This window comes from Pararge aegeria, chromosome 12, assembly GCF_905163445.1.
Source record: "Pararge aegeria chromosome 12, ilParAegt1.1, whole genome shotgun sequence".
NCBI classification, from domain to species: domain Eukaryota; kingdom Metazoa; phylum Arthropoda; class Insecta; order Lepidoptera; family Nymphalidae; genus Pararge; species Pararge aegeria.
Window position 1 is genome coordinate 10,025,748 of NC_053191.1, and position 26,159 is coordinate 10,051,906.

Genomic DNA, 26,159 nt, shown 5'->3' on the forward strand with positions numbered 1-26,159 from the left:
CACAACAAACTTAGCCGGGTGTTTTTTTTTTTTTTTTTGTTATCGCCATCTCACAATGTCATTTTAAATTATTAGAAGAGCAACCTGGTTAGAGCAATAATTTACACCCAAGCTTTTTTATTGTTATATAATAGGACTTTTCTATAAGCTTACGTTTAATACAAACTTTGAACTTTTTAAGAGACATCTCCAAGATTGGTAGTTTATTGTAGAATTGTATGCAATTTCCTTTAAACGAATTATGAATTTTATGTAACCTAGTATATTGCACTGTAAGTTTATTCTTACTTCTAATGTTTAAATTATTGCAATCACATTTTTTCTAAAATTTGGAAATGTTTTTATGAACGTACATTAAATTTTCAAATATGTACTGACTATACACTGTCATTATTTTTAATGATTTATTAATCCTAGAAAAACTGTCGTATCCTCCAGTTTCAGTTTCTCATTATTAAGTAGTACAGTGGTTTTCACGTGTTTAACATTAGGTAAAGTGAATTTTATACACTTGGTTTTTTTTCCGTTAAGAACCAAATTATTAGCTTCAAACCACTGTACCACTTTAGCGAGAGAGTTTTTTACGTCGTCAAAAGCTAGTTCACGTCGATTAAAAGTCAGTGATGTATCATCGGCAAACAGAACTATCCCGTGTTTGTCCTTGGCAAGGTAAGGAAGGTCATTAATGTAAATAAGGAACAGAAATGGTCCTAATATAGACCCCTGTGGGACATCTATTTTCACAACTGATCCATTAGACCGTTTTCCATTCACGTCGACTTTCTGAATTCTATCGCGTAGATATTTACTCATTATGTCTAGACCCTGAATTCTATAGTGGTGTAGTTTCCTAACTAACGTTTCGTGTTGAACACAATCAAACGCCTTAGATAAGTCACAGAACACACCAAGTGCATCACGTGACTCCTCCCAGGCTTGAAATATGCTTTGTATTAGCTCAACACCTGCGTCGATTGTTGAGCGACCCCGTGTGAAACTAAATTGCTTAGTATGAAGTAAATTATACTTATGAAAATGGTAAAGTAATTGATTTAAAATGAGTTTTTCAAAGATTTTACTGAAAGTGGGTAGTACAGATACTGGTCTAAAGTTAGTGGGGTCAGAAGTACTACCCGATTTAAACAATGGAACTATTTTACTAAGTTTCATTAAGCCAGGAAACACACCACAATCTATACAATTATTAAATATTAAGGCTAAATCGGGTGCAACAATATCAATTAATGATTTGACAACGTTTACGGAAATGCCCCACAGATCATTTGTTTTTTTATTAATTAATAATTTAAAGGCTTTAATAACGTCAGAGCCACTCAGGCAAATTTTCCTTTAATAGAGAGAGAGAGCCATATCTGGTGAAGAGTTTAATGATTCTGTTGTGGAGACGGGAATGTTGGTAAAGAAGGTTTCAAAAGCAGTAGCCACCTCGAAATCTATTGTTATGGCTTTATTATCTACATTGAGTTTCAAGTTATTATTTCGTGGTGTTACTCTTCCCGTCTCCTCATTAATTATGTTCCAAGTATTTTTGATTGCATTGCTGCTATTTTTAATTTTATTTTTGATGTATCGCGTCTTTTCCAAGTGGCAAGCGCGTTTAAAAATCTTGGAAAACAATTTAACATAATCCCCAAACTCATCACCAGTGTTATATTGACGTTCAGCATACAATTCGTACAGCTTTTGCCTATTTTTATGAAGTTCAACTGTCGCCCACTCACTAAAATTTAATGTATCAGTAATCACAACCGACTTATTAGTAAATATAGAATGAAATAGTCTATTAAAGGTATTGAAAAAGGAGCTGTACATTGCATTTGGAGTTGCCCCTGAGGGTAGGAATGGGAGGTCATTTACTAGGCTAATTCTCATTCTCTCTATGCGGTTGGATGTTACAGGAACAAATGTTATTTTACGTTTAGAAACATTTTTTTCACATTTTCAAATTGAATAATTTGACCACAATGATCAGAGTCTAATTTACTAATAATATTTTTACTTATAGGAATTATATTTGTAAAGATATTATCCAAACAGGTGGCGCTAGTAGCAGTTATTCTTGTGGGCTCCATGAACATATTTGATAGATTGTAAGTTTTAAATAAATTCAATAACTTGATACTTAAAGAGTTATTTTCTAAAATGTTTACATTAAAATCTCCGCATATTATTAACTTTTTATTACACTTTGATATTTTAAATAACACTTCATCCATTACCTTTTCAAAAAGTTCAAAGTTTGACAAGGGTGGCCTATAAACAGTAACAATTATAAATTGCTCTATTGTCCGTTCAACAGACAGGCTCACAATATCGTTTCTGTTTTTAAATTTTAAATTTTTATTTAATAAAATTAAAGAGCCTCCATGAATCGCTGTAACCCTGGTGAACGAACTACCAACCTGGTGGTTACCAAAATTAAACAAATATTCATGGGTTTTCAACCAGTGCTCAGTTATACATAAAATGCTAATGTTAAAATCATTTAAAAATAATTCTTTTCCTCTAATACATTGAATATTTTGGTGAACCAAGTTGATATAATTAGAATTCGATTTTTTACTATTTTTAATAGTAAATTGTGCGACCCCTTACTATAATTTTTTTCATATATGCCTGAGGGAGACTCAGTTGTCTGCTTTTCTAAGCAAGAGAAAACCTCTGTTGTCTCCTTAACTAGTTTAAACTAAAATGACTTGGAATAATTTCCAAGGTTTTCATGTCAAAATTTTTACACTGCTCAATAAAAGCAGCTGGTTTAGCCAAGTTCTTGGCTGTTATGGTAAAAAAATATGATAGCGAAATAGCTATCTGTTGTTTAAAATAGTGTGATAGGTAATATCTATCTCGGTACAAACGATGAGACGATAAGCACCTGCACGATGATGCAGCCTAAGGTGGAGCGCGCTTCCCTAGAACATGCTTATTCACTCTTGATTTGAAGGTAGTCATATTGTAGGTACTGGGAAATTGAAGGTGGAAGGGTTGTCCAGATCCTAGCAGTGCGGGTTAGAAACGAAGATGCGAGGTGTTTCGTACGCGTCCGCAGTATATCGACCACTTAGGGATGCAGATCCTCACGATGCCCGCGGTTCGAATGGTAAAAAGGCGAGGGGGGAACTAGATCAAATAGTTCTTGAGCACACTCTCCGAAATATATCCTATAGAGTACAGGCAACCTTGCGACGATGTTCCAAACTCTGAAGTTTATTATTGGCTAGGTCAACGATGATTCTTCTAGCACGGCGATCCACCGAATCCAAGGCATCAATGGGGACAGAACTCCATGCACGATCGAACTTGAGCTTTCAGCTTGGTACAAGTTGAGAAGCTGTTCAGGCGTGAAGTACCGCTTGTTCTTATTGAGGATGCCAACTTTCTTGCCAGCTGTTTTGGCTTTGATTCGATGTATTGACCGAAATTGAGTTGTGACGATATATTCACACCTAGAAGCTCTACACTGTCAGTAATAGATAAAGATATACCTCGGAAAGTCTGAGTCAAGTCAGAGGGAAATGGACTCCGTTTGGCAGTAAATAAACACGAACGCATTTTGGTAGCATTGAATTTGACCAGATTGGCGAGTCCTTAATCTGACACCTCATTTAATGTCAAATTAATGCGTTCTACGAATGAAAAAATTTCTAAATGCATTTTTTCATCGACCTCACCATATTAGAAATCCCACTGCTGGGCACAGATCTTTGATTGAAGCATTGGGCAAAGATTTGGAGCTTTAAACCATTAGGTACTTTGTAACATTGCCCTGCGTGAATATTCTCTGAGATATTATTGTTTTAGTGCTCAAATAGCGTTATACTGGATTAACATACAATAGCCTGAATTATTTCCACGAGAATTATATATTTACAATCCATACTCATCATCATCAGCCAATCTAGACATAGGTCTATTAGAAACATAGCCAACTCTTTGTACTCTCAGCCTCATCCACCACTCACTACCTGCCGATTCTCACAACCTCACATACGTTCAACGAACTTTCTTTACTTTACGAACTCCCCCTCCTCCTTCTCCTCTGAAAAACGTGTCCAGACCCCTGCGACTTCAAAGCTATTACGGACCTCGAATTTTTCGAGATTCTACCTCCAAAAGGTAGATGGGTGTGCATAAACGTTTGTAAGTTTTTTTGTCATCAAAATTGAAGTCATGACAACTGTAGTATTTCTATACTAATTTTATAAAGAAGTAACGTTTGTGAATTTGTGAGGTTGTGACGTTGTAAGAGGTAATATCTGGATCTACTGAACCGATTTTCAAAATTATTTTATTGATTGTCCGATTTTAACTACCGATTTTAATAATTATGGCCAATAGAAAGCTGAAAAGATATTTTCGTGGGAGTTGGATTTACAATGTAAGTCTGAGAAAAACAGTCGATCGAAATCGTTTCTAACTAAAGCTGCCATTATGATGAGAGATATATGATTGAGTTCTATAGAAAAGTTGTAGAGCTTGATAGTGCCTACAAAAAAGCATATGTATAACTATTATATTTAAGTAACAAAAAGTAGTTTTTTATATAGTATATAATTCAAATTCAAAATTCATTTATTTCAAGTAGGCCTAATATAAGCACTTTTGAAACGTCAAGTCTGTCTGTTTGTAGTGATTCTACCACCGGTTCGGAAGGCAGATTCTACCGAGAAGAAGCCGGCAAGAAACTCACCAGTTGCTCTTTTCCAACATCAACAATTTACATTTTGCATTTTAACATTCATTTTTCTATCTTGTGAGAGCTGAAAGCGGAGCCGGATGCTTCCAAGCAACCTTGTCATTAAAAAATTCATTAATTGTATAGTAACCTCGCTGTAATAAATGTGTTTTAACAAATGCTTTAAACTTGTGCATTGGCAGGTCCAAAATCACCTTAGAAATCATATTATAAAAGCGTATACTCAATCCCACAAATGACCCCTGTACCTTACGCAGACGATATGCAGATGACACTAATTTATGACCATTTCTCGTAAGTCGACTGTTTATGTCCACTTTTTGTTTATAAAGACTTATATGTTGTCTTACTATATTGTTATAAATATATTGTGAAGCTACAGTAAGTAAGCCTATTTCTTTAAACTTCTCACGGAGGGATTCGCGTGATTTAAGTTTATATATTGACCGTACAGCTCTTTTCTGCAATATAAATATAGTTTCGATATCAGCTGCTTTACCCCATAACAAGATTCCATAGGATATAACACTATGAAAGTACGCAAAATAAACTAGCCTAGCTATTTCAACGTCAGTAATCTGTCTAATTTTTCTGACTGCGTAGGCAGCCGAGCTTAGTTTACCCGCTAGTGAATCTATATGGGCACCCCACTGTAGCTTATTATCCAAGGTCACGCCCAGAAAAACTGTGGAAGTCTCTATTTTTAGTGATTCACCATTTATCATTATATTTTTATCAATTTTCTTTACATTTGGTAAGATAAATGCGACACACGTTGTTTGCATTTAAAAGTAAGTTGTTAACTGTAAACCAGTGCGACACATGCGACATAACACGGTTTACTTCGTCAGAGTTATCTTTACTCCTATCAGTCTTAAATATTAGAGATGTATCATCTGCAAACAATACAATGTCGCATGTTCCACTGACATGGTACGGTAGATCATTTATATACACTAAAAATAGAAAAGGACCCAAAATCGAGCCTTGTGGGACACCCATTGAGGTATTTGGACCCTGAGACTTTGCATCATTTATGCAAACTATTTATACGGGTTCTATTGCTGAGATAAGAGGCAACCAAATTTAGTGCAACGTTTTGGATACCATAGTGGCTTAGCTTAAGAAGCAAGGTTTTATGATCAACACAATCGAAAGCTTTAGATAGATCACAAAAAACACCCATGGCGTTCTGTGAACATTCCTAGGCATCATAAACATGTTTTATAAGTTTAGCGCCTGCGTCCGTTGAGCTACGACCTATAGTAAAGCCATACTGCTCAGGGTGTCGTAAGTTATTTACATTAAAATGATATAAAAGTTGATTTAATATAATTTTTTCAAATATATTACTGGCTACCAGCTGGTAAGATTGAGATAGGTCTGTAATTGTTTATATCATTTTTATTACCAGATTTGAATAGAGGAATGAGTTTACTATGTTTCATTAGGTTCGGGAAAGTACCTAAATCAACACATTCATTGAAAATTATGGCTAAAAGAGGAGCATATAGTAGTAGTTAAGTCATGTTTATTTTTGATATTATACAAAAATATGAATTCTCATCAAAATAAGCAAATTAATCGTCTTAAGTATTAAAAACAAAAGACTTTTCCCTCTTACTGCATATAATTCAGAGAAATGGTTAAAAAGATAATACGAGATAGGTAATCTTTTGAGTTATAATAAGATTTTTTTTTATATGATCAAAATGTCAATCTATTTAGAAATAATCTATGTTGCCTTATATCGGGTTGGAACTCCAGAAGAACCGTCAATTATTTTTGTATCAAACAATAACATTACATATTGGATAGAAAGCAGGCACAACTTTGCGGTATTTCATGACATATTATGAAAATTAAGCTTAATTTGCTCTTCTCCGCGAAAAGTCTCGATACCAAACACTGTTAACGCTTATTCAATGTAAAGTCAAAATCTCCTAAGAATCAAAGAAACGTGCGCAACAATGCCGAAGATCTGTTTGGTGTGGAGAATAAAGATTGGAGACATAATAAATTATAAATTACACCATACAGATTCTCCGGCTTTTCGCGGAGTATACCGAATTAAGCTTAATTTTGATAAATAACATTACATCTAATACAGTATACAGAACAATGCTGAACCAAAGAAAATAAAATTATTTATTCAATCATACTTATTTCATTCGCTCAGTTGTAACCTGGTAATATAACCAAATTGCCATGCGATTACATACGCGCATATGTAGTAAAAATATAAGCCTCCTTTTGGAAGTCAGGAAATAGATCATAGCTCTCAGTATAAAACGAACCACATCCATAATTTGAATACGCCCAATGAAGTAGCTTTATATTATACAAGTATAATATTATAAAGCTTTTGAATTTGTTTGGTACAACGCGCTTAACTCAGGAACTGCGGTTTCAAATTGGATTTTTTTGCTGTGTAGCTAATCGTCGTAGCGTGATGTTTGATAGCCTGTACACGCTACGACGAATAGCTACAAATAGCGAGCATTAATGAAATTTGAGAAATGTTGCAAAAATTGTAAAAAATATCCATATTGAGAGATTTCAATGTATGCGATGTTAACGGTAAACAACGGAATACTAAAGCCTAGCCTAGCCAAAACGACGGAATTAAGTCTCGGAATTTTACACGACAATGTACAACTTTGACTCATACGCGGACGGAGTCGCGAGGGTCCACTAGTAATATATTATTGACTAGCTATTTCCCGCGGTTTTAACCGCTTGAAAAACGCAAGAAATTTATGAACGTACTTTTAGAAAGAAAGAAAAGAAAGAAAAATCGTCTTTATTGTCACACATTTGTGTAAAATGTTACATTTGTGTCATAAGTTGTTAAAGAATAAAAAAAAGGGTGACAAAGGATCTGGCTCAGTATAGCTGCAAACTAAAACGCGCTGCACTGGTTTTCAGCCAGCCCCATTATCTTCGTCGTCACTGAAACCTCGCGACTAAACAAAAACAAAATAATCATAAAAAAGGACAATAACAAAGAATATAATATATATACAAACAAAAGATATTTTTTACATTAACACAAGCTTATTTACCCCTGAAGGTCATCGAGAAATACAAAGTCATTAAAGAGGTAAATAATAAACAAAATCAAAAATTATGAAATTAATAAACATGAAAAACTAAAATCAAAAATTACATGTAATGTGAGTGTCTTTAGTGTGCATAAAGGAAGAATTATATAAAAGTACTAAAAGGTGTGTAAAGTAATAATTTGTTTTATTTATTTATTTATTTACTAGTGGTCATTGAGATTGTTTGTACAATAATTTGAAGAATTTTTTAACTCTATTTGTAGACCTTACTTGTTTGCGTAAGGGAGGAGAGATGTCATTCCAAATTTTTGATGCTGAATACTTAAAACATCCTTTAAAACCAGAAGTTCTATGTGTCGGAATGAGAATGCAATTGGCTTGTTTTCTCCGTGTACTCCGCTCTTGTGAGTCTCTTACCCAATCCAATTTTTCATATAAATACAAAGGCCTTTTCTGTGTAGCAATTTTATGGACAAGGCATGTCAGATGTAGCTTTCTTCTGAACTCCGTTTTTAGAATTTGGTTTTTGTTTAAGTACGGTGTAACATGTTCTTTCTTCTTAATATTACAAGCATTTTGGACTCGCTGAATATTTTTATTTGTTTTTTGGAATGTACGTGGCCCATAAACAGTGCCACAATAGTTAAATGAAGATAATACTAAGGATTCCACAAGAATTCTTCTCACCTTCTCTGACAGATACTTTCTTATGCCATAAAGAACTTTAAGTGTGTAAAAACCTTTATTTATTTTATTTTTATTTTTTTATTTTTTATTTATTTATTTGGGACAGAAAACAATTACATATTACAACAATAGCTCTTAAATTTAACAAAAAGAAAAAAAAATGGGGTTAATATGTAATCCACAACACTATCCACATAATATTGTTTATTTTAACATGTTCAGCGTATCTCAAATCTTCGTCCATTAACAATCCTAGATTCCTAACACAATGATCTCTTTCTATATTTTTACCATTAACAATTAATGGTTTTAAATTTTGTTTCACTTTCAGACGTTGGTGTTTAGTGCCAAAAATAATTAATTTAGATTTAAGCGGATTAAGGATGAGACCATGATTTTTGGCCCAGTCTCCAACAGCCTTTAGATCTTCATTTATTAAATTTATAGCTGTGTGTGTATGCTGAGGATCAAAAGAATAATAAATTTGGGTGTCATCAGCATATAAGTGTACTTTACAGTGTTTTATAGAATTGACAAGATCGGCCGTAAACAAAATAAAAAGTATAGGGCTTAATATAGATCCTTGTGGAGTGCCCCTATTAATATTTCTTACGTTTGATTGTACTAAATCACCCTGTCCAGATTCACTTTCAACGTATTGACGTCTGTTTGATAAAAAAGATGAAAACCATTTAATTGATGTGCTCGATATACCGTAGTACAATAACTTAGCAATTAATAAATCCATATTGAGACAGTTAAAGGCTCTAGAGAAATCTAAGAGCACTAAAATACTTCCCATGCCTTTGTCTGATTCACAAAGAATGTTGTCGGATACTTTGCAAGCGCAGTTGCGGTGCTGTACCCAGTGCGTAATCCAGACTGTATTTCAGGTAGCATTTTTCCATTTTCCAGAAACTTTGTTAATTGAGTACATTCTACTCTCTCCGCAATTTTGGAAAGAACAGGTAGTATACTAATGGGTCTTAAATATTTGTAATCCTCAACCTTTCCACCTTTAGGTATTGGTTTCAGGTATTGGTTTTAGGTATTGGTTGAATACTTTAATTTTTTTTAGAACTACAACTAAATTTAATGCCATGTCAAAAAACAAAATCAAACGCAGACGAAGTCGCGGGCAACAGCTAGTATACTTATAATGAAACTGTCACTGAAAGATTTCTGTACATTTAATATATTTTGAAAATTTTGATCGGGGGATGCTTTACAATCGATACTGAGTTCAAAGCAGATTTTTATTTAATTTTTGTCTGTCTGTCTGCCTGTCTGCCTGTCTGTCTGTCTGTCTGTCTGTCCAGGCATCACGTGAAAACTACTGAACGGATTTAAATTAAAATTTGGTATATTGGTATTCCGGGTCAACATATAGGATACCTTTTATCTCGATAAACAATAAGTTTCCTCCGGGAAACGGGATGAAATTTTTTATCAATTTTACGTCATAGCTCCGTTAAATTTGGACCGATTTTAATAATTCTTTTTTTATTTGAAAGTGTATTCTAACAAGCATGTATTGTCTAATTTTAATGAAGATCTGATAAATATTGTCGGAGATGAAGGACATCACTCTTCACAGATACTAACAAGTCGCAAGACATATGGTACAACGATCGAATGCTTGCGTACCATTCTACTATGGATGGATGGATGTAAGTATGGATGGGTGATTTTAGTGTATATTTTACTATGGTTTTCTGTAAATTGGCTGAAATATAACGATGGTTCCTAAATACCGACTTGGAGTTTTACTGGCGTACGTCGCGAAAATGATTGATGATACATAAAAGTAATGTACTACATGGTTAAAGTAATCGTGATTATCTACAAAAGAATCCGCGAGGCTATATGTCTAACTGTTATGGTTAAGTCACAATAACTGCTTTTTTTATAATTTTTCTATCAAAACACGGCAATAATCGTAACATGTTGACATTCCTATCATGATATTAATCCTTATCCAAAATAAATAGTTACATAAAAATTAATTTTGATTATATAACTGCAAATTCCTTTTTAAATTATTCAATTGAACCTATCGCTTAGGAGTTGCGGCAGTTGTAAAAACGCTAAAAGCAAGAAAAATGCAGCGGGCCGCCCGGGCGCGACTAACATAGTTTGGAAATAAAACTGTACCTGGTAGGTAGCGCTGCAATTCGTTTATAGGTTTTATTAAGATATTAAAACCTCTAATAACCGATTGGGTGCAGACGAAGTTGCGCAGGTCAGCTAGTTAATTCATAAAGTCCGAAATCAAATACAATGTCAGTATTTTCAGATTATGAATTTCTCAGATCGATCTGCAAGAATAACGGGTATTTAAATTATGATTTCATAACGCGCGTGTTCCCATACATTTGAATACAGCGACACACCCTAAGGAATCATATTATGAACTAGCTCCTCTAGACATAGATGCCACCGCGGACTATTTTATCGATATTTTTACGATATACTTTTCTATGGCGCATTCGTTTGATCTATCTCGTAAGTTTAGCGTTTACAATATGAAAGCACGCATATTTTTTACAACATCACATTATAATTTCTTCGCCGTTAAAGAGAGTGATGATTGCTTAATGTGCACATAACTTTGAAAAGTTACAGGCGTGCCAGAGATCGAACTCGGTCCCCCCTGAATGAAAGTCCGCAGTCCTAACAACTCATTTAATATCAGTAGGGATAGTGCGTACAACTTATCATTACTAGATCGTATATATTTAAAAAAAATTGCTTCCTAGATTTCTCTATTCCAAATGTCACGTCACAAGAAACAACACTCAACGATCTGGGAATGGATCGATATAAATCGCAAAATTGTTCGAGTTTACCTGCGATATTTATTCTATTTTACTGGACGAAAGTATTATTATTTAACTCTTTATTTGTACAACACTATGAAGTTAGGAAAATAAAAGAACAATAGAAATACAAAGACAGAAGTAGAATACAAATGCGCGAGTAGCGAGCGTTAGTAGCGATCTCTGCCAGGCAACCTTTGGATTAGGACAAGATGAGCGAGCGCGGACGGGTGGTGTAAAATTATATTATTATAAACCTACATTCAAATAGCTAAATATAAAATAATAAACTAATATATACTCAACTTCACTGCACCGTTGAAGAAAGTGATTTATAATTGCTTCAAACGCACATAACTCCGAACAGTTAGAGGTGCGTTCCGGGAATCGAACCAAGCAGAACCAAGAAGCCAAAGCCTTACCCCCTAGGCTATCACGGCTTGTATATACATAAATTATGTATAACAGAAATATATATAATCTAGCTGACCCGTGCAACTTCGTTGCACCAAGTCGGTTATTACCGGAAAACACAAATAAAATGACATTTTCTAAAAATGCATCCTAGCAAGATAGATTTATCGCCCATGAAACCCCCTGTATACTAAATTTCATGAAAATCGTTGGAAACGATTCCGAGAATCAAATTATATATATACAAGAATTGCTCGTTTAAAGATATGTTTAAAGACATGTTTATATGAACAGTTAAAGACAAAAGTAAATTGAGGTAAAATTAAATATTACTGGTCAAGTGGTTTGAAAATAGAACTCTTACCATGTCGTTTTAACTTGCAGTTTTTATTGAACTTTTGAAACGTCAAGTCAGTCTATTTGTAGTGACTTTACCACCGGTTCGGAAGGCAGATTCCACCCAGAAGAGCCGGCAATAAACTTAGTAGATTGCTCTATTTCAACGTCATTTTACAGTTAATATACATATAATAATAAAATAATAACAATCAATAAGATGATCTTGTACATTATGATGTTTTCGGATCTTGTACTTACTCTTGCGCGATACGCAATGCATAAGTGAAATTTAAGAAATGGGAAACATAATGATCCTGAAATATAAATATGTCATTTCCAGGACTTTTCAGAGTAACAATAATTTCGTAAATGACGTCCTTTTTAACCGAATAAATAAGGAGGGGTTCTCAAATAGGTTGTACTTTGCTTTGTTTCTTCTATGGGGACATCGTAATTTATAAACCTTTTATTCGTCTTAACTACGTAATAACTTTTCTTATTTGAAACAGTATAAGATCTATCGATGAAATCCTGGGGAATTAATAGGGACTTTATTGACGAACTGGCCATTATAACTGGTGTATTTTCTTTCGGAGCCATGGTCATCTAAAACTGATGATGATCGCGGATGGTCACAGAAACTACACAATAGGTAATAAGTACTTATTACGCAGATTGCGATTCGATTACTTTACTACAGATGGTAAGCAATTTATGCTCATATTACAATATAGGAGGCAAAGTACGGTTTTTCGTGTTTTGGTTTATTTCTTTGCGTAACTCAGTTTACAAAGTGGAAAACTTAAAACATTGCGTTATTTAGAAGTTAAACCCTTTTAAAAGTAGAGCTTCCAAGAACCCAATTTCACGCTCGTGTAAATTTGCTTTCAACATATACGTCACAATAATTTGCACATACCTACTCGATCCAAATAGGAGCAGTTTCTGGTAACACACATACGGTTAAAGGTGTTGAGGGGTCATCAATAGATGGCGTTGGCGTCAATATTTTTGATAGTAAAGAAATCTGTGGTTGTATACTATACTTTAATCTGTGGTAGTAGCGGAGAGAGAGCGGAAAGAGCCCAGAGCCGTAAAGCTAGTTTAATAAAAATAAGAGCGTAAAATAGAATGGCAACAGAATTCAGCGAACACATAACAGCCTCAGGAGGAAACAGTCGATTGTGAACCTTGATGAGTATGACTTGTGCCGGCCGGTGCACGATGGTGTTGCGTGATATAAATAGTAATGTGAAATAAAATACTGGTTTACTGTTATAGACTCTACATGATAACTTATTTGCTCTATGTTTATTGTCATCGTGGTACAAAATAACACTTGCAATGGATTTAAACGGTAAGTAAGATAAACCATGTCCCAGTGACTTTATACAGACTCTGTGTACTTTGCCGCAGTCCAATATGTTTTTGTGAGATCGCAAATAACATGGAAGGTACCTAGCTACGTTGCAGTCAGATGTGCTATAAACTCTACTTTTACTATTCGCGCTTCTTTGGCTTTTCGTATCATTTTAAATTAGTTGGCATACGTACATCCTAATATATCTACTAAATAAATAAAAAACTATTAGAATTACATATTAAGCAGTTTTCTGCGACTTCTTTCACATAAAATTTAATTCAATGTAACATTAACAATTAAAAATAAATAACAAATTTAAAAAAAACTGTTGAGTAAGTAGTCTATAGAAGCCTAGATACCTTTATGAGAAGGACACAAATTTAAACTATAGACAATATAAAAAAAAAAACAAATCATCGATGTACCTAAATTTTCCTAAATGTGTTTACTTAAATCCTAAAAAAACTAGCCGCATCCTTTCCTTCGATTGTAAAAAATATAATCCTAACTAGCTACTAATATTTAGAAGGTTTACCTTTTCCAATTTAATTTCAATTAACGACTGCTAGTTAAATTATAGGACCATATAAAGAGCTCATACAAGTAACAGACATTTTATTAGATGATCTACAAATTTTATGTATAATTAACTTTAAATAAGCTACTAAAGGAAAATTTACGGGTTTTATGGGTTTTTAAATTTGTTAAATCCAATACTTTTTAAGTTAAGGTGAAGTTACGACCAACATTAAAATATTTCTAACGTGAAATCTCTACACTGGAATTCATAGTCGAGAGGTGAACAGTCCTCCAAAATCTCCATTTAACATTTGTGTGTGGGTTAAATGTTGTACGAAATTTTTTTGTCTCTCATTGACAGTCGTCGCCAAAACCCCTAACTCAATGGAGTTTCAAACATAATGTAGGTAGGTATAGGTATATTCATCATACACTGACCTCTATTACACTACAGTGTTTACATAAAAAAGTCATTTGGCAGTGGACAGCTTACGAAATTTTCGAATACAAGCAGTATAAGTATTCAGCCCCTAGTCTGCTCAATTAGTGGACCCTTTGTCTATAAAATGTTTAAAGGCTGAATTCGCCGCATATCGGCTGAATCGTGCCCTAGACGAGATCTAGATTTATATCTTCACTATGAATTCCAGTGCTCATTTTTTATTAAAATTAGAATCTTTATTTGCGCTCAACAACATGTTAGGAAATTACAATATATGTAGTTGGAAAATCCAAAAGTGCACGCCTCATAATCTCATTCATTACAATAAAATTGAGATTATTTATAAATAATAATTAAACTACATCTAATTTTACCGTGAAAAGTAATAGGCATTCCTCAAAATACTGAAGCCTAAAAAAAAACCAACTCGATAAGTGAAGTATTTCGCTAGTTATCGTGACCACATAATACGGGTTCCGCATATACAGACACACGGACGTTTAAACTATTTTTAATTAGTTTAAATAATAAAAAGAAATTTAAAAATAGTGTTTTTTCTCAACATTGGTCTATTTATATTCACTTATAAAAGCAATAAAGAATAAAAAAGTGACATTTTAAGTTGGATAATCACTCGGTTTGCGTAAACTTACAGTAATAAGCTAACTCTCTAAATAGTAGAGGCTAAGTATCGGTCTCTGCCAGGCAACCATAGGATTAGGAAAACTAAAGAAAAAACAAAAAGGTGGGCTAATTTCGCGCCTAGGTTGTGAAATCGATTACCATGGCGCCGCGGCAAACGGCGTAACGCTTTTTTATGCCGTCACGCGATTAGCTATTACTTTTATCATTTTACTTCACATTTAAAATATTTCACATCATCATGCTCTTCTATATCTATTCTTACTCTATATACATCTACTCTGCTACTGTCTGCTACTCCACAAAAAAAAATTAACTACTGTCTGTGATTTCGGAACAAATATAATAAAACAACAATAGGAGGCAGCATTAGGTACAGTATTACGTAGCGAAAAAAAAAATCCTCGTACCTATCATCGTCATCATTATCAACCCATTACCGGCCCACTACTGGGCAGGGGTCATTGATGTTGACTTACAGGTTTCACTTTATGGCGGGAAACATTAAACCTATTTTAAAGAAACTTTTCAGGTTAGGACTTCTCACGTTTTACCTTCGTACCTACCGTGAAAAGTCTTCACGGAAACGGAAAATGGAAATACCCCAATGTCGTAGACGCTGTTAAATAAATACCCACTAGGTGTAACTACTAATTTTAAACGTGTTGTAACTAACGAGTTTATTCTTGTGTTTCAAATTATAGTGAATAAGGTAAGGTATATGTTTTGTTCGTGTTTCACTGTGTTGATTAATACCTACTGTTTACAATCCGTTAAATTGATTATATTTTTTATCTGCGTCAGATTTCCTAATTATCTAACCTACTTAAATATTTTTATCTAAGTATTAAATATAAAACTACAATATATATAGAATATGTGTTTAAACGCGTTTTTCTCTGGAACGATCCTAGATTCGAACTCGTCGAATTTGGTTACCAATAGATAATAATTCTCTATTCAGAAGTTATACTTCCTCCTTGACAAAAGCGCTCGGTGTATTGACCCCGTCGCAAAAGAAGGATATAATTTATTAGTGACCGACCCCTTTGCCATCTGCGCGTGTATTTGTGTCATCGGTCAATCGGATATACCCAATTTGGTTTTCGCAACGCTTACGTATAACGAGATACGTATCATTTTTTGTCAGTCTTAAATATATTCTACAGGTACAGTCTAATTTAAACATTATTGACAGTTGTTAACCGGTAATACCTTGAGGTAAAGCTAAACTGATTAGAGCCTAGGTGTTATTTGTCATGCTGACTCTACGTATTTTATAGGTAATTAACTTGCCTAGCTTTTTTTTTAGCTATAAATCACATTACGTGATTTATTTTAGAAAGAATACCCTGTTAACTCACCACATCAGTTTATCTCTTTCACAATGCAGGTCATTACTGCTTATTTTATACTATACGGTAGGTATACCAAATATTAATTAAGTAATCATCACCCTCAATATTTTAGTACCACCTATACACTCATGGGAACTCCTCAATTTTAAACTAAAAGTGCAATAATAATTATTATAATTAAATTTATAACATTAAGAAATAACAGAATATTCAGTGTTAATCGTCACAACACTTATATAATCATAATAATTTTAGTTAAATTATTAAGTAATGATAAGATTAAAATAAGACAGATTAATTAAAAAACACAGATAAAATTAAAGGTATTGAGTGGGTACCTACCTAATCAAATACGGATTGATTTTTTTAAATGCATGAAACTAACCTTGCACTGGTTGGCGGGTATAAGTAACGAAGCGCCGACTCTTGCAAAGTATAGCTGATTTGTATCAGTTCTATTAATTTTTAAGTACAGGGATTGACGTGCTCTCGTTTTCGTCTTCTGTAATACCCAAGTTAAATATATTTGATATGTATAGACATATGTATATCATATAGATATTTATAGATATATGTATTCGACTATGAGTTCTCTCTATGAGCTCTTGACTGCAATCTCACCTAGCTAGGTGGTAAAAATAATGCCGTCTAAGATGTTAGCGGCCTAAACTGTTAGAAGTATGAGAGTTTTTTAAACACATAGGTAACCCTACTCGATTTTGCATGCCGGTATTATGCCGGAATGCAAAATCTCCTACCTATATACCTACACATATAAGAAGTTATACCTACTTCTTTGTGTTAATCGTAAATATTTTTTTTCGCATTCAAATACATTTGAACTGAGAGACGAAGTTCAGGACTACGAATAAAAACTTAAAATTTCTCCTACTGAACAATGATTTTTACAAATACTAGTAACTAGTAACATCTATACTTATAATAAAACTGTAACTGGACGATTTCTGTACATTTAATATATTTTGTTAATTTGGACCGGGGGATGCTTCATAATCGATACTGAGTCCAAAACCGATGTTTATTTAATTTTTGTCTCCGTCTGTCTGTCTGTTCAGGCATCACATGAAAACTACAGAACGGACTTAAATAAAATTTGGTTTAGTGGTAGCTGATATTCCGGGTCAAAATATAGGATACTTTTTATCCCGATAAACGATAAGTTTCCTCCGAGAAATGGGATATAAATTTCTATCAATTTTACTTCATAGATTTTAATAAACTAAAATAGATTCATAGATTTTAATAAACGAATTTTACTAAACCGATTTTAATAATTCTTTTTTTATTTGAAAGTGCATACTATCAAGCATGTATCGTGTTATTTTAATAAGGATTTGAAAAATATTGTCGGTGATAAAGTACATAAATGACAGCAAGTCGCAAGGCATATAGGACAACGATCGAATGCATGTATATCGTCCTACTAATATTATAAATGCGAAAGTTTGTGAGTATGGATGTATGTATGTATTAACTAAAATAATGACAACTTACTAACTCAGTATACCACGTAAAATAATAGGGTTGTACAAAGTTTGCCACGATGATTATGATGTTAATATCAGAACTATTCTAGCTTTTTGATTGACTCATACGCAGACGAAGTCGCGAGGGTCCGCTAGTATTAAATAAATGCCACTGAAGACCAACAGCATCTTGTGTTATATGTATATCCTACGCGCGCAATATATGGAAATCAAGCTGATACAATTTGATGCAAGCATTGGATTCAAGTGTATCGAACGACGTTTATTATTAAACATTTGCGAAAAATAAGTGATCGAATGAACCGAAATGCTTTAGCTTACCGTTCTAATTGAGCGAACGATTTCATAACAATTAATAAACATAAATTAACCGGTTTATGAAAAACGCGCCCTTAGACAGATAGAAAAAGCAATCAGTCTAAGAAAAATTTTGTGCATGGAATAAATAATGACCAAGTCACTAAAAGAACTAAAACTAAAGTTTGTAAAACCGGTTATTTTCAATTTATTGAGTGATATTAAATAAGAATCGGTTTGTCTGTTTGACCGGTTAAAAAAACGAAACCGAAACTGATTAAAAATTTTTTTTTGGTTTCCAAGCACATTCCGAATCATTATTGTGTAACCTCTTCATCCTAATAAATCCTTGCTAAAATATAGTTTACAAAATACTTTTTAACCCGAACTATCTACTTATATAATAAATTCAACAGTGAATTTGTTGGTATGCCTTTTATCAACGTAGTATGTTTACGCATAAGTATAGGAATAACATATAGACTGAGATGTAAAGCTATGTAAAGCTACGGGCACAGATGGCAGGCAAAGCAATCGGCAGATCTAGTAAATTTCAACAGAAAACTAATAAATATGTCAAAACGTATGAATAGTAACAACAAAAAAATATGCCTTCCATATATTCACTAATGAGCATGGTACCGACCCAATATAATGGCGAATTTGCCTCTTTTAATTTGCTAACGTCAGACGTTGGGCTAAATAAACGCCAGCATAATTCAAAAATATATTGTGACCCAATGTTTGAGTACTATCGAAATTCTTCCGATGAACATGGGACAAACCAGAACATGCATAAAAACCGACTTCCAGCTACGAATGGGTTCTCTAATTCCTAGTTCGGTTTTATTGTATGCTAAAAACCAAATTAAATACCGTTAGCATAACATGTATGATGAGCTCATAATATACTAGCGGTTTGGAACTCTATGACCCGTTTTAATGGTTTATTAAAACGGGTACTAACAGTCTCAAACTCATGTACTATGCGCATGCGCCTATATATACAATTTATTTATATACTTCATTAGATTGAATTGTATACAAAAAATTGTTTTATTTCCTTACAACTATAAAATTACGAAGCATGTATTGACATGAATAATAAATACCTTTCATTTACCAACCTTTCATTCCAGTGGAAGATTACATTGAGAGTCTATTCGCCGATGAAGCATTTAGGTTACCATCGGACAGTAAGAAACCTGAAGACATTGAAATGAAAATTCCAGAATGGTACGATGAAAAAGAATATAATAAGTGAGTACTAATCTGGTAACGTGGTGAGTAACGTTTGGTAGGCTCATAGACGTGGTAGTTACCACCCTACCGAGGAAGACGCGTCGCGAATAAACCGATTGAGGTGCCCCGAACAGGTTAGCTCTCTTCCATCTTCGCCTACATCATTTTAGTGAAAACATTTAGAGCACCGACCTAAGTGATTTAGAGGAATAAAAATAAAATTAAAACTTTTGTTTAACTGTTGAGCAACGAGACAGTTATTTAAATAGCAATATACCTAGAGCCACAACTTGCCATATAAACATAGGTACGCATAAGTGTGAATGGATTCTACTTTGCTCATCCGGTTTATATAACGGTCCCCTTTATACGCTTGAGAGATAGGCACTTATACGCTTATGTAGGTATACGAACAGTCATGTTTTGATATGTACTCGTAACTACTGTGTATATATTGTAACTTCAGTGTATATGTAACTAATATATGTAATGTTCCAATTTTATGGAGATAGGTGCAAGTAGTAAAGTAGATAAAATTTTTGACAAGAAAAAACCGACTTTGTAAATAAAATTAAAAAGTGAGAAATAAATATTTTCTACAATATTTTCAAGTCAGTGCCAAGTGAAATGTAGAAAGTTACTAGGTATAGATCGTAATATCCTTCGCATTACTTTTAATATAGAAGCACAAGTAGATTTCTACATTTTCCTGGGCACTGACTTAAAAATGTTGTAGAAAATATTTATTTCTTGCTTTTTGTTGTATTACTAAGGGCCAATTTCACCAATAAAGTCGCAACAAGGCATCAGCAAACGGGGCATCAAAAACAACAGGGATGTTAACACAATTTACGTTTTATGGCAAAGGTACATTTGACAGACCATCAATAAATCAAGCATCAGGCGAAAGACACACTCTCACATTACTCTGTGGTTTGAAACTACCAAAAAGAAATGTCTGTTTTTCGGTTTTTTTGTCATACAATTTTTAGTGGGTAGTTTTGCAATCATATCTACGGCGGCCAAATTGTAGACTTTGTGTTGTGCATCTCTTTGTGTTTACTTTAGAATTTTGTAGAATCGTATTCATTAATCAGTCATAGAAATATGTAATTATACTTGTGATGATACCCTTGAAATTAATGTATCTGAATATATACGCTTACTTTGAGGCTAGATGGTGATGTGTTTATTGTCGTAGTATATTTATTTATATATTTATATTGCAGGGCAAGACGATTTTACTGGGACAATTGCTTCCAACTCACATCATCGATGCTTCTGGGCCTGGTCGCAGTGTTTGCGATACCCTCCATACTGCGGGTGCTCATCAGCTCCCGGCGCTCGAACTCCACGTACACGGCCTACAGAAGATACCTCTCTACTTTACTCCACACGGTCTCATGGTTTGAGCACGATCTGACACCAGGGAGCAAGTAAGTCCTTATCGAGGGGAACTAGAGGTAGAATTATTTTAATCAACAATTTGGGAAAATACGTTTTGAGAAAGTTAACATAGAAATATGTAGATATGTTAAATCTACGATCGATATTTAAAAGGGAGCTAGAATATATGCCTCGTTGGTATATTGTATAAGTTATAACATGTTCGAGTACGGATAGCTGGTTCCTGAATACGATCACCGAGTCGGATGACAAAAAAAAATTATTAAATAATAGAGTCTACTTAATCGCTTTCTACGGATAAAAGCGCATCAGTGCTTTTTACTAACCTCAGGGACAGACGGCACTATTTATTTAAATAGGTTTTATATTTAAATTTTAGGTTTTGGCTTCGAATGTGGGCAAAAACACAAAAATATAAAACAAAACATAAAAATACACTAAATATACCTAGCTACCTAAACAATATAACTAAAGGTACCTAGTTTAATTATAATTATAAATGATAATTGCACTTAGTAATTATGTCAATGCTGCCAGCATCTTAGAAACTGTGCCTCGCTGCGCTGGTTTCGAAGACGTTTTAGATTTTATTTAGTTTTAAATAGTTTATTTTAGGTTATATTTATAAAACAATTTTATTAAAGAACAAATAAATTATTTTGGTATTTGGTGTGTACATAAAACCGAAATCCTAATGTTATGAATGAAAAAGAACGTTTGGGGCTCGAATGTGTTTGAGTATCGTTCTTAATCAGCATAACAAGTACACATAAGTAGATAAGTTGCGAATTATGTCTGATTTCTATGAAACACTTAGTGACAAGGTTTATTTTTTATTAATTATATGTATAAGAAGACATTTATCAAACATCTTTAAACTGAAATTGTAACAGTTTTATTGATATCGAAAGCTATCATTTTTAAATGATAAATGTAAACCAAAGTGGGTTATAAAAACCTAATTTGGAACTACAAATTGATCACTTCCAAAGTGAGCGTATAGACCGAATATCTAAAACTAGATTTAAAGATTTTAAACAAAGATTTTCGTGGTTAATCAAAATTTCTTAAATATAGTTCAACGGGTACATACCACGATAATATTAACTATATTTAAATAAAAAAACTAGATTTATTACTTTTCCTACAGATCGTGGAAATCGCTGCTAGCAGTTCGCGCGCGTCACATCAAAGCCGGCCTCTCAGCTAACCTTAAAGGCCAGGGTATTGTCTCGCAGAGGGATCTAGCCCTCACACAGTTTGGCTTTGTTGGCTTTTCCATTCTCAAGCCAGAGAAATTCGGATTACAAAAAAATGAGAATAGTGACTGGGAAGCTTATAATCATTTCTGGAGAGTTATTGGTCACGCCATAGGTTTGGAAGACAGGTAAAATATACTACCATAGGAAATCACCGAATCTGCCTTGTCACGAATCTGTCCACTCCAAAATCCGTCCAGTATCCAATTAAGGCTTAATAACGTTCCAACTATCCGTAAAAGCATTTTATTTACGAATTCACGTAGTCCTTTAACCAATAAAAAGTTAGGTATATAAGACCAACCAACTTCACCGAACAACCGTTCGTCCAGTGGTTAGCATGTTTACATGTGGGTCTCGAGGTACAAGGTACGTTCCCGGGTTGAGTCAAATTTTGTAAGGTAATTTGTTTTTCTGATGAAGAATTTTCAGTACCACCCCAGAGTAAGAAAATGGGCCGTGTCAACCTCTTGCCTCGGGTAGCACTTAATGCGCGTCGGTCCCTGGTATTATCACTAACTTATGATAATAATCTTTAAAACCCAAGAACCCGCATTCCAGCAGTGGATCTATGCTCTAAAAACATCTCTCTCTCTCTGAGAGAGAAGGGATGTGAAGGCACAGGGACTGCGGATGAAGACAACCCCATTCTATGTAGGTATATTTATTGAGACATTAGTATGTTATAACTCATTCTAAATGTTGCTTCAGACCCAACCATTTATCGCTCGCGCAAAGACTCTTAAATACTTATTCTTGCTAGGTACAACATATGCCGAAGGAACATCCAAGAAACTCGGGAGGTTTGCCAAATTCTTCTACGTCGTGTTTGGACACCTTGCTTGGAGAACGTGCCAGAATACTACGAGCACATGGCTCGGGTGATGCTAGACGGTCTGTGGTGCATCAACCCAACTATCCACCTCGACTCCATGATATACTTGACCAAGTACCTGAGCGACGTGCCCGGATATGTCTATACTGAGGCGGACAGGTTAAACTTGCAAGATAGAATAAGGGAACAGTTGAAAGGAAAATCAGAAGACATTGGTGAGTGATGTTGTAAAAACGCTTTTACCCACCAGTTAGCCTTGACTTCAATGTCACCAGCAGGGCTAGCACAGGCAGGCTGGAGACAAAAATTATATCCACTGAGAAGGGATATAATTTACGCGTCCACGACAAATGAAATGAAATTGTAAGAGTTATTAACATTCTATCGTTAAATATTTATAACTCGTACTAGAGATTTTCTTCATTTTATATCATTTGTCTGTGTCCAGCTGCATATACTGCATAGCACGGGAACATGGAATAGCAAGAGTTTATCTCCGTTTATTATTACACATATATTATTTGGATATTATTTCCGTTGCGCCAATGCAGTTGATAAAGCTGTGGGAGAAGATACATTTATATCCTTTCCCCAGGGGGTCCTATTCCATGTTCCCTTGCTTTAGCTGGTGGACACGTTAATTATATCCCTTGTCAGGGGATATACCTAATCGGGGGATTTGAATTTTGTCTCGTGCCTGTGCTAGCCCTGCCGGTGGTATCTAGTAAGTGATGATGCAATCTAAGATGGTAACCTAACCTTTATGGTTTTATGGGAATTTCGGCTAAAAACTAAACATTAGTGGGAATAATATTCCCATATCTCCTAGCCTTAATTGAGGTTGTCTAATTGAGATCGCTATTTAGCGAAGCGTTGACCATGCGGAGGCATCGTTCGTTCATTAAATAAAGTAAGGAAGAAAAGAAACCTTATCGACCTCAAACAATTTTGTAAGGATTAATTTTATAACTATTAATGACGATTGAATATCATATTTTAGTTTTAAAATTAATCTCTATTAGCTACTATTTGTTGTTGTCGCTAATTTAGGTATATAAGGAAAGAATTTTATTTTATTAATTCAAACATCTTTATTGCGTAGTAAAGGAGAAATTTAAAATATGCTGAATTTGTAAACGTCAAATTGTACTTTTTTTGTTAAACTTTTCTTTTTGTTTTATGTCATTTTTTGTGGTGTGCAATAAAAGTACCTATATTCATTCATTCATTCATACTTTAAAAAAAATTAGAAGCAAAACGCGACCTTATCACTAAAAGTGATCTCTGCTACTTTATCGATAGCAATATACATGAGAATGTAACTACGCGATTTTTTATAGATTTGTTATAGTTGCTATACAAATAACATTATTTCTAATTTCTGAAATTTTGTAATTACCAAAATATAGTGTAAAATATAGTTACGTCTGGATAAAATAGCTTGATTGTGCTTGAACCGATTTTAATAATTCTATGGTAATAGAACTATTAGAACTGGTTCCAAGTTACAGAGTTATCGATTTTTGCCACAGAATACTATAATATAGTCTTATGTATAACGACGTATTCCCCCGATTTCCCCACTCCCAGGTCTTGTACGTGGATACTGACTACATACTTACGTATTTGTTTAGGTTGGTACCTATATTAAGCATTCATGGCTACTGGTTTACATAATTAAGTAGGTATTCATTTATGTTTCAGGTGTGGACACGGCAAGCTTAATATCAAAGGCGCCTTTTGACCTACCCCAAAACCCGCCTCGACTTCTCTATCTGCATGACTACGACTTGTTAGAGACGGTACCGCCCTATAAAAAGCTCCCATGGGCTGCGAAATACAAACTAGGGCTCAAAGCGGCCATTGCGGCTCTATACACGTCCTACGTAGGCCGCATTTATTTCAATATGCATTTCAGATTCAGTTTATTCCTAATGAAGTATTTCCCATACATGGCATTCTTCAGATTTGGCGTGATTAAGTCTTACGTGAGAATCTTTGTGGAGGACCCAATTGATAACGAAGAGCCAAAGCCCAATTCTTATTACCAACAGCCGCAGCCTCCACTCCCGTTGTACAAGGAGCTGTTATCTCTGTTATGGTGACGCTCAGTTAGCCTTTGCTGAATAAAAGTGCAACATTCCAATAGTTACGCGATTCCACACCGTGTATAAGGAACATTTCTTAGTATTAAGAACAATAATATCAGTACTAGTGAACCAGTGAACAGCTATAAGTGTATACCCAGCCACCAGTGGCCGTTTAATAAATATAAATATCCTATCTCTAGTCCTTTAATACTTACTCTTTAGATTTAAGAATGTTATATTTACTTATTGCCTAGGGCTTCGAAATAATGAATCAAATGCAGGTATAGTTTCCCTTCGTCGCCAACGCGCTTTAAGAGCAATCGCCGGCTCATACCGAAAGTTGGACTACTTCAAAGACTCGGCACGGACTATATGCCCGCAGTGTTCATTTGTGCATCGCGAATCGGAGGATTCAAATGACTTATATAATTATTATTTTTATTTACTGTTGTTATTAAAATTATTCATAAAAAAATCAGGTACTAAATTATTAAGTTATGAATTTCCATTGGTGGCTGGTTAGACATTTTCTTTTGACAATAAAATAACTTTGTTATACCATAGCCAAACTATATTTGGAATCATGATAAACAAATCATGAATCCTCATGATCAGGGTGTCACAATTTTCTGAATTTTGCCAGTCATTGAATTTTGATAAACATTCCATATAGAGTTTTGCTAACGTATAGTGGATAGTAATTAAGGACATTGAAAATAAACTTGTCAAAGAGTATGCGTATTATTTTCTAGTTCATGTTATAAATTGAATTATTCGCTGGCAGGGATACGCTTACTTTTTTTTTAAATTTAATTCCAGAACCTTGGGCCTATTGCCATTTCATTTTCACGACTCGATGAGCTCTATGTTGGTAACTCTAGTAAACTTTATATAAGTGGGTATATATAAATAGGATGGTCCGGCGTTTCACGACTATTAACTTGGTTAGATACGCTTGCCTAAGAAAATGCTTATTCACCCTTGGGCGGTAGGTAGGTACTAAAAATAGAAGAGGCAGAAGATTCGTATCAGAAACGTGATTAGAACTCGATTGGTTCAACTAAACATTGTGGAAGCTCGAATTGAGTTTGTTTAGCCAAGATATTCACACTCATAAACAGCCAGCTGCTTCATAAAAAAAAATCCTACAGTAAAA

The 26,159-nt window shown here is 34.2% G+C and overlaps 1 protein-coding gene across 3 annotated transcripts; it reads left to right on the forward strand.

The window, feature by feature from the left end:
• The first annotated feature begins 13,212 nt into the window (after positions 1 to 13,212).
• On the forward strand, positions 13,213 to 25,738 carry LOC120628053. 3 transcript variants are annotated; one of them, XM_039896245.1, is made up of 6 exons: positions 13,213 to 13,398; positions 19,310 to 19,430; positions 20,642 to 20,848; positions 21,970 to 22,206; positions 22,842 to 23,128; positions 24,618 to 25,738. In XM_039896245.1, the coding sequence occupies exons 1-6, from the start codon at positions 13,386 to 13,388 to the stop codon at positions 25,016 to 25,018; spliced, it is 1,266 nt and encodes a 421-aa protein (XP_039752179.1). In that variant the 5' UTR covers positions 13,213 to 13,385; the 3' UTR covers positions 25,019 to 25,738. The 3 variants fall into 3 exon arrangements, with proteins under 3 accessions (XP_039752179.1, XP_039752180.1, XP_039752181.1); XM_039896246.1 differs by lacking the exons at positions 13,213 to 13,398; positions 19,310 to 19,430 and adding an exon at positions 20,213 to 20,556; XM_039896247.1 differs by lacking the exons at positions 13,213 to 13,398; positions 19,310 to 19,430 and adding an exon at positions 20,361 to 20,521.
• The last annotated feature ends 421 nt before the right edge of the window (positions 25,739 to 26,159 follow it).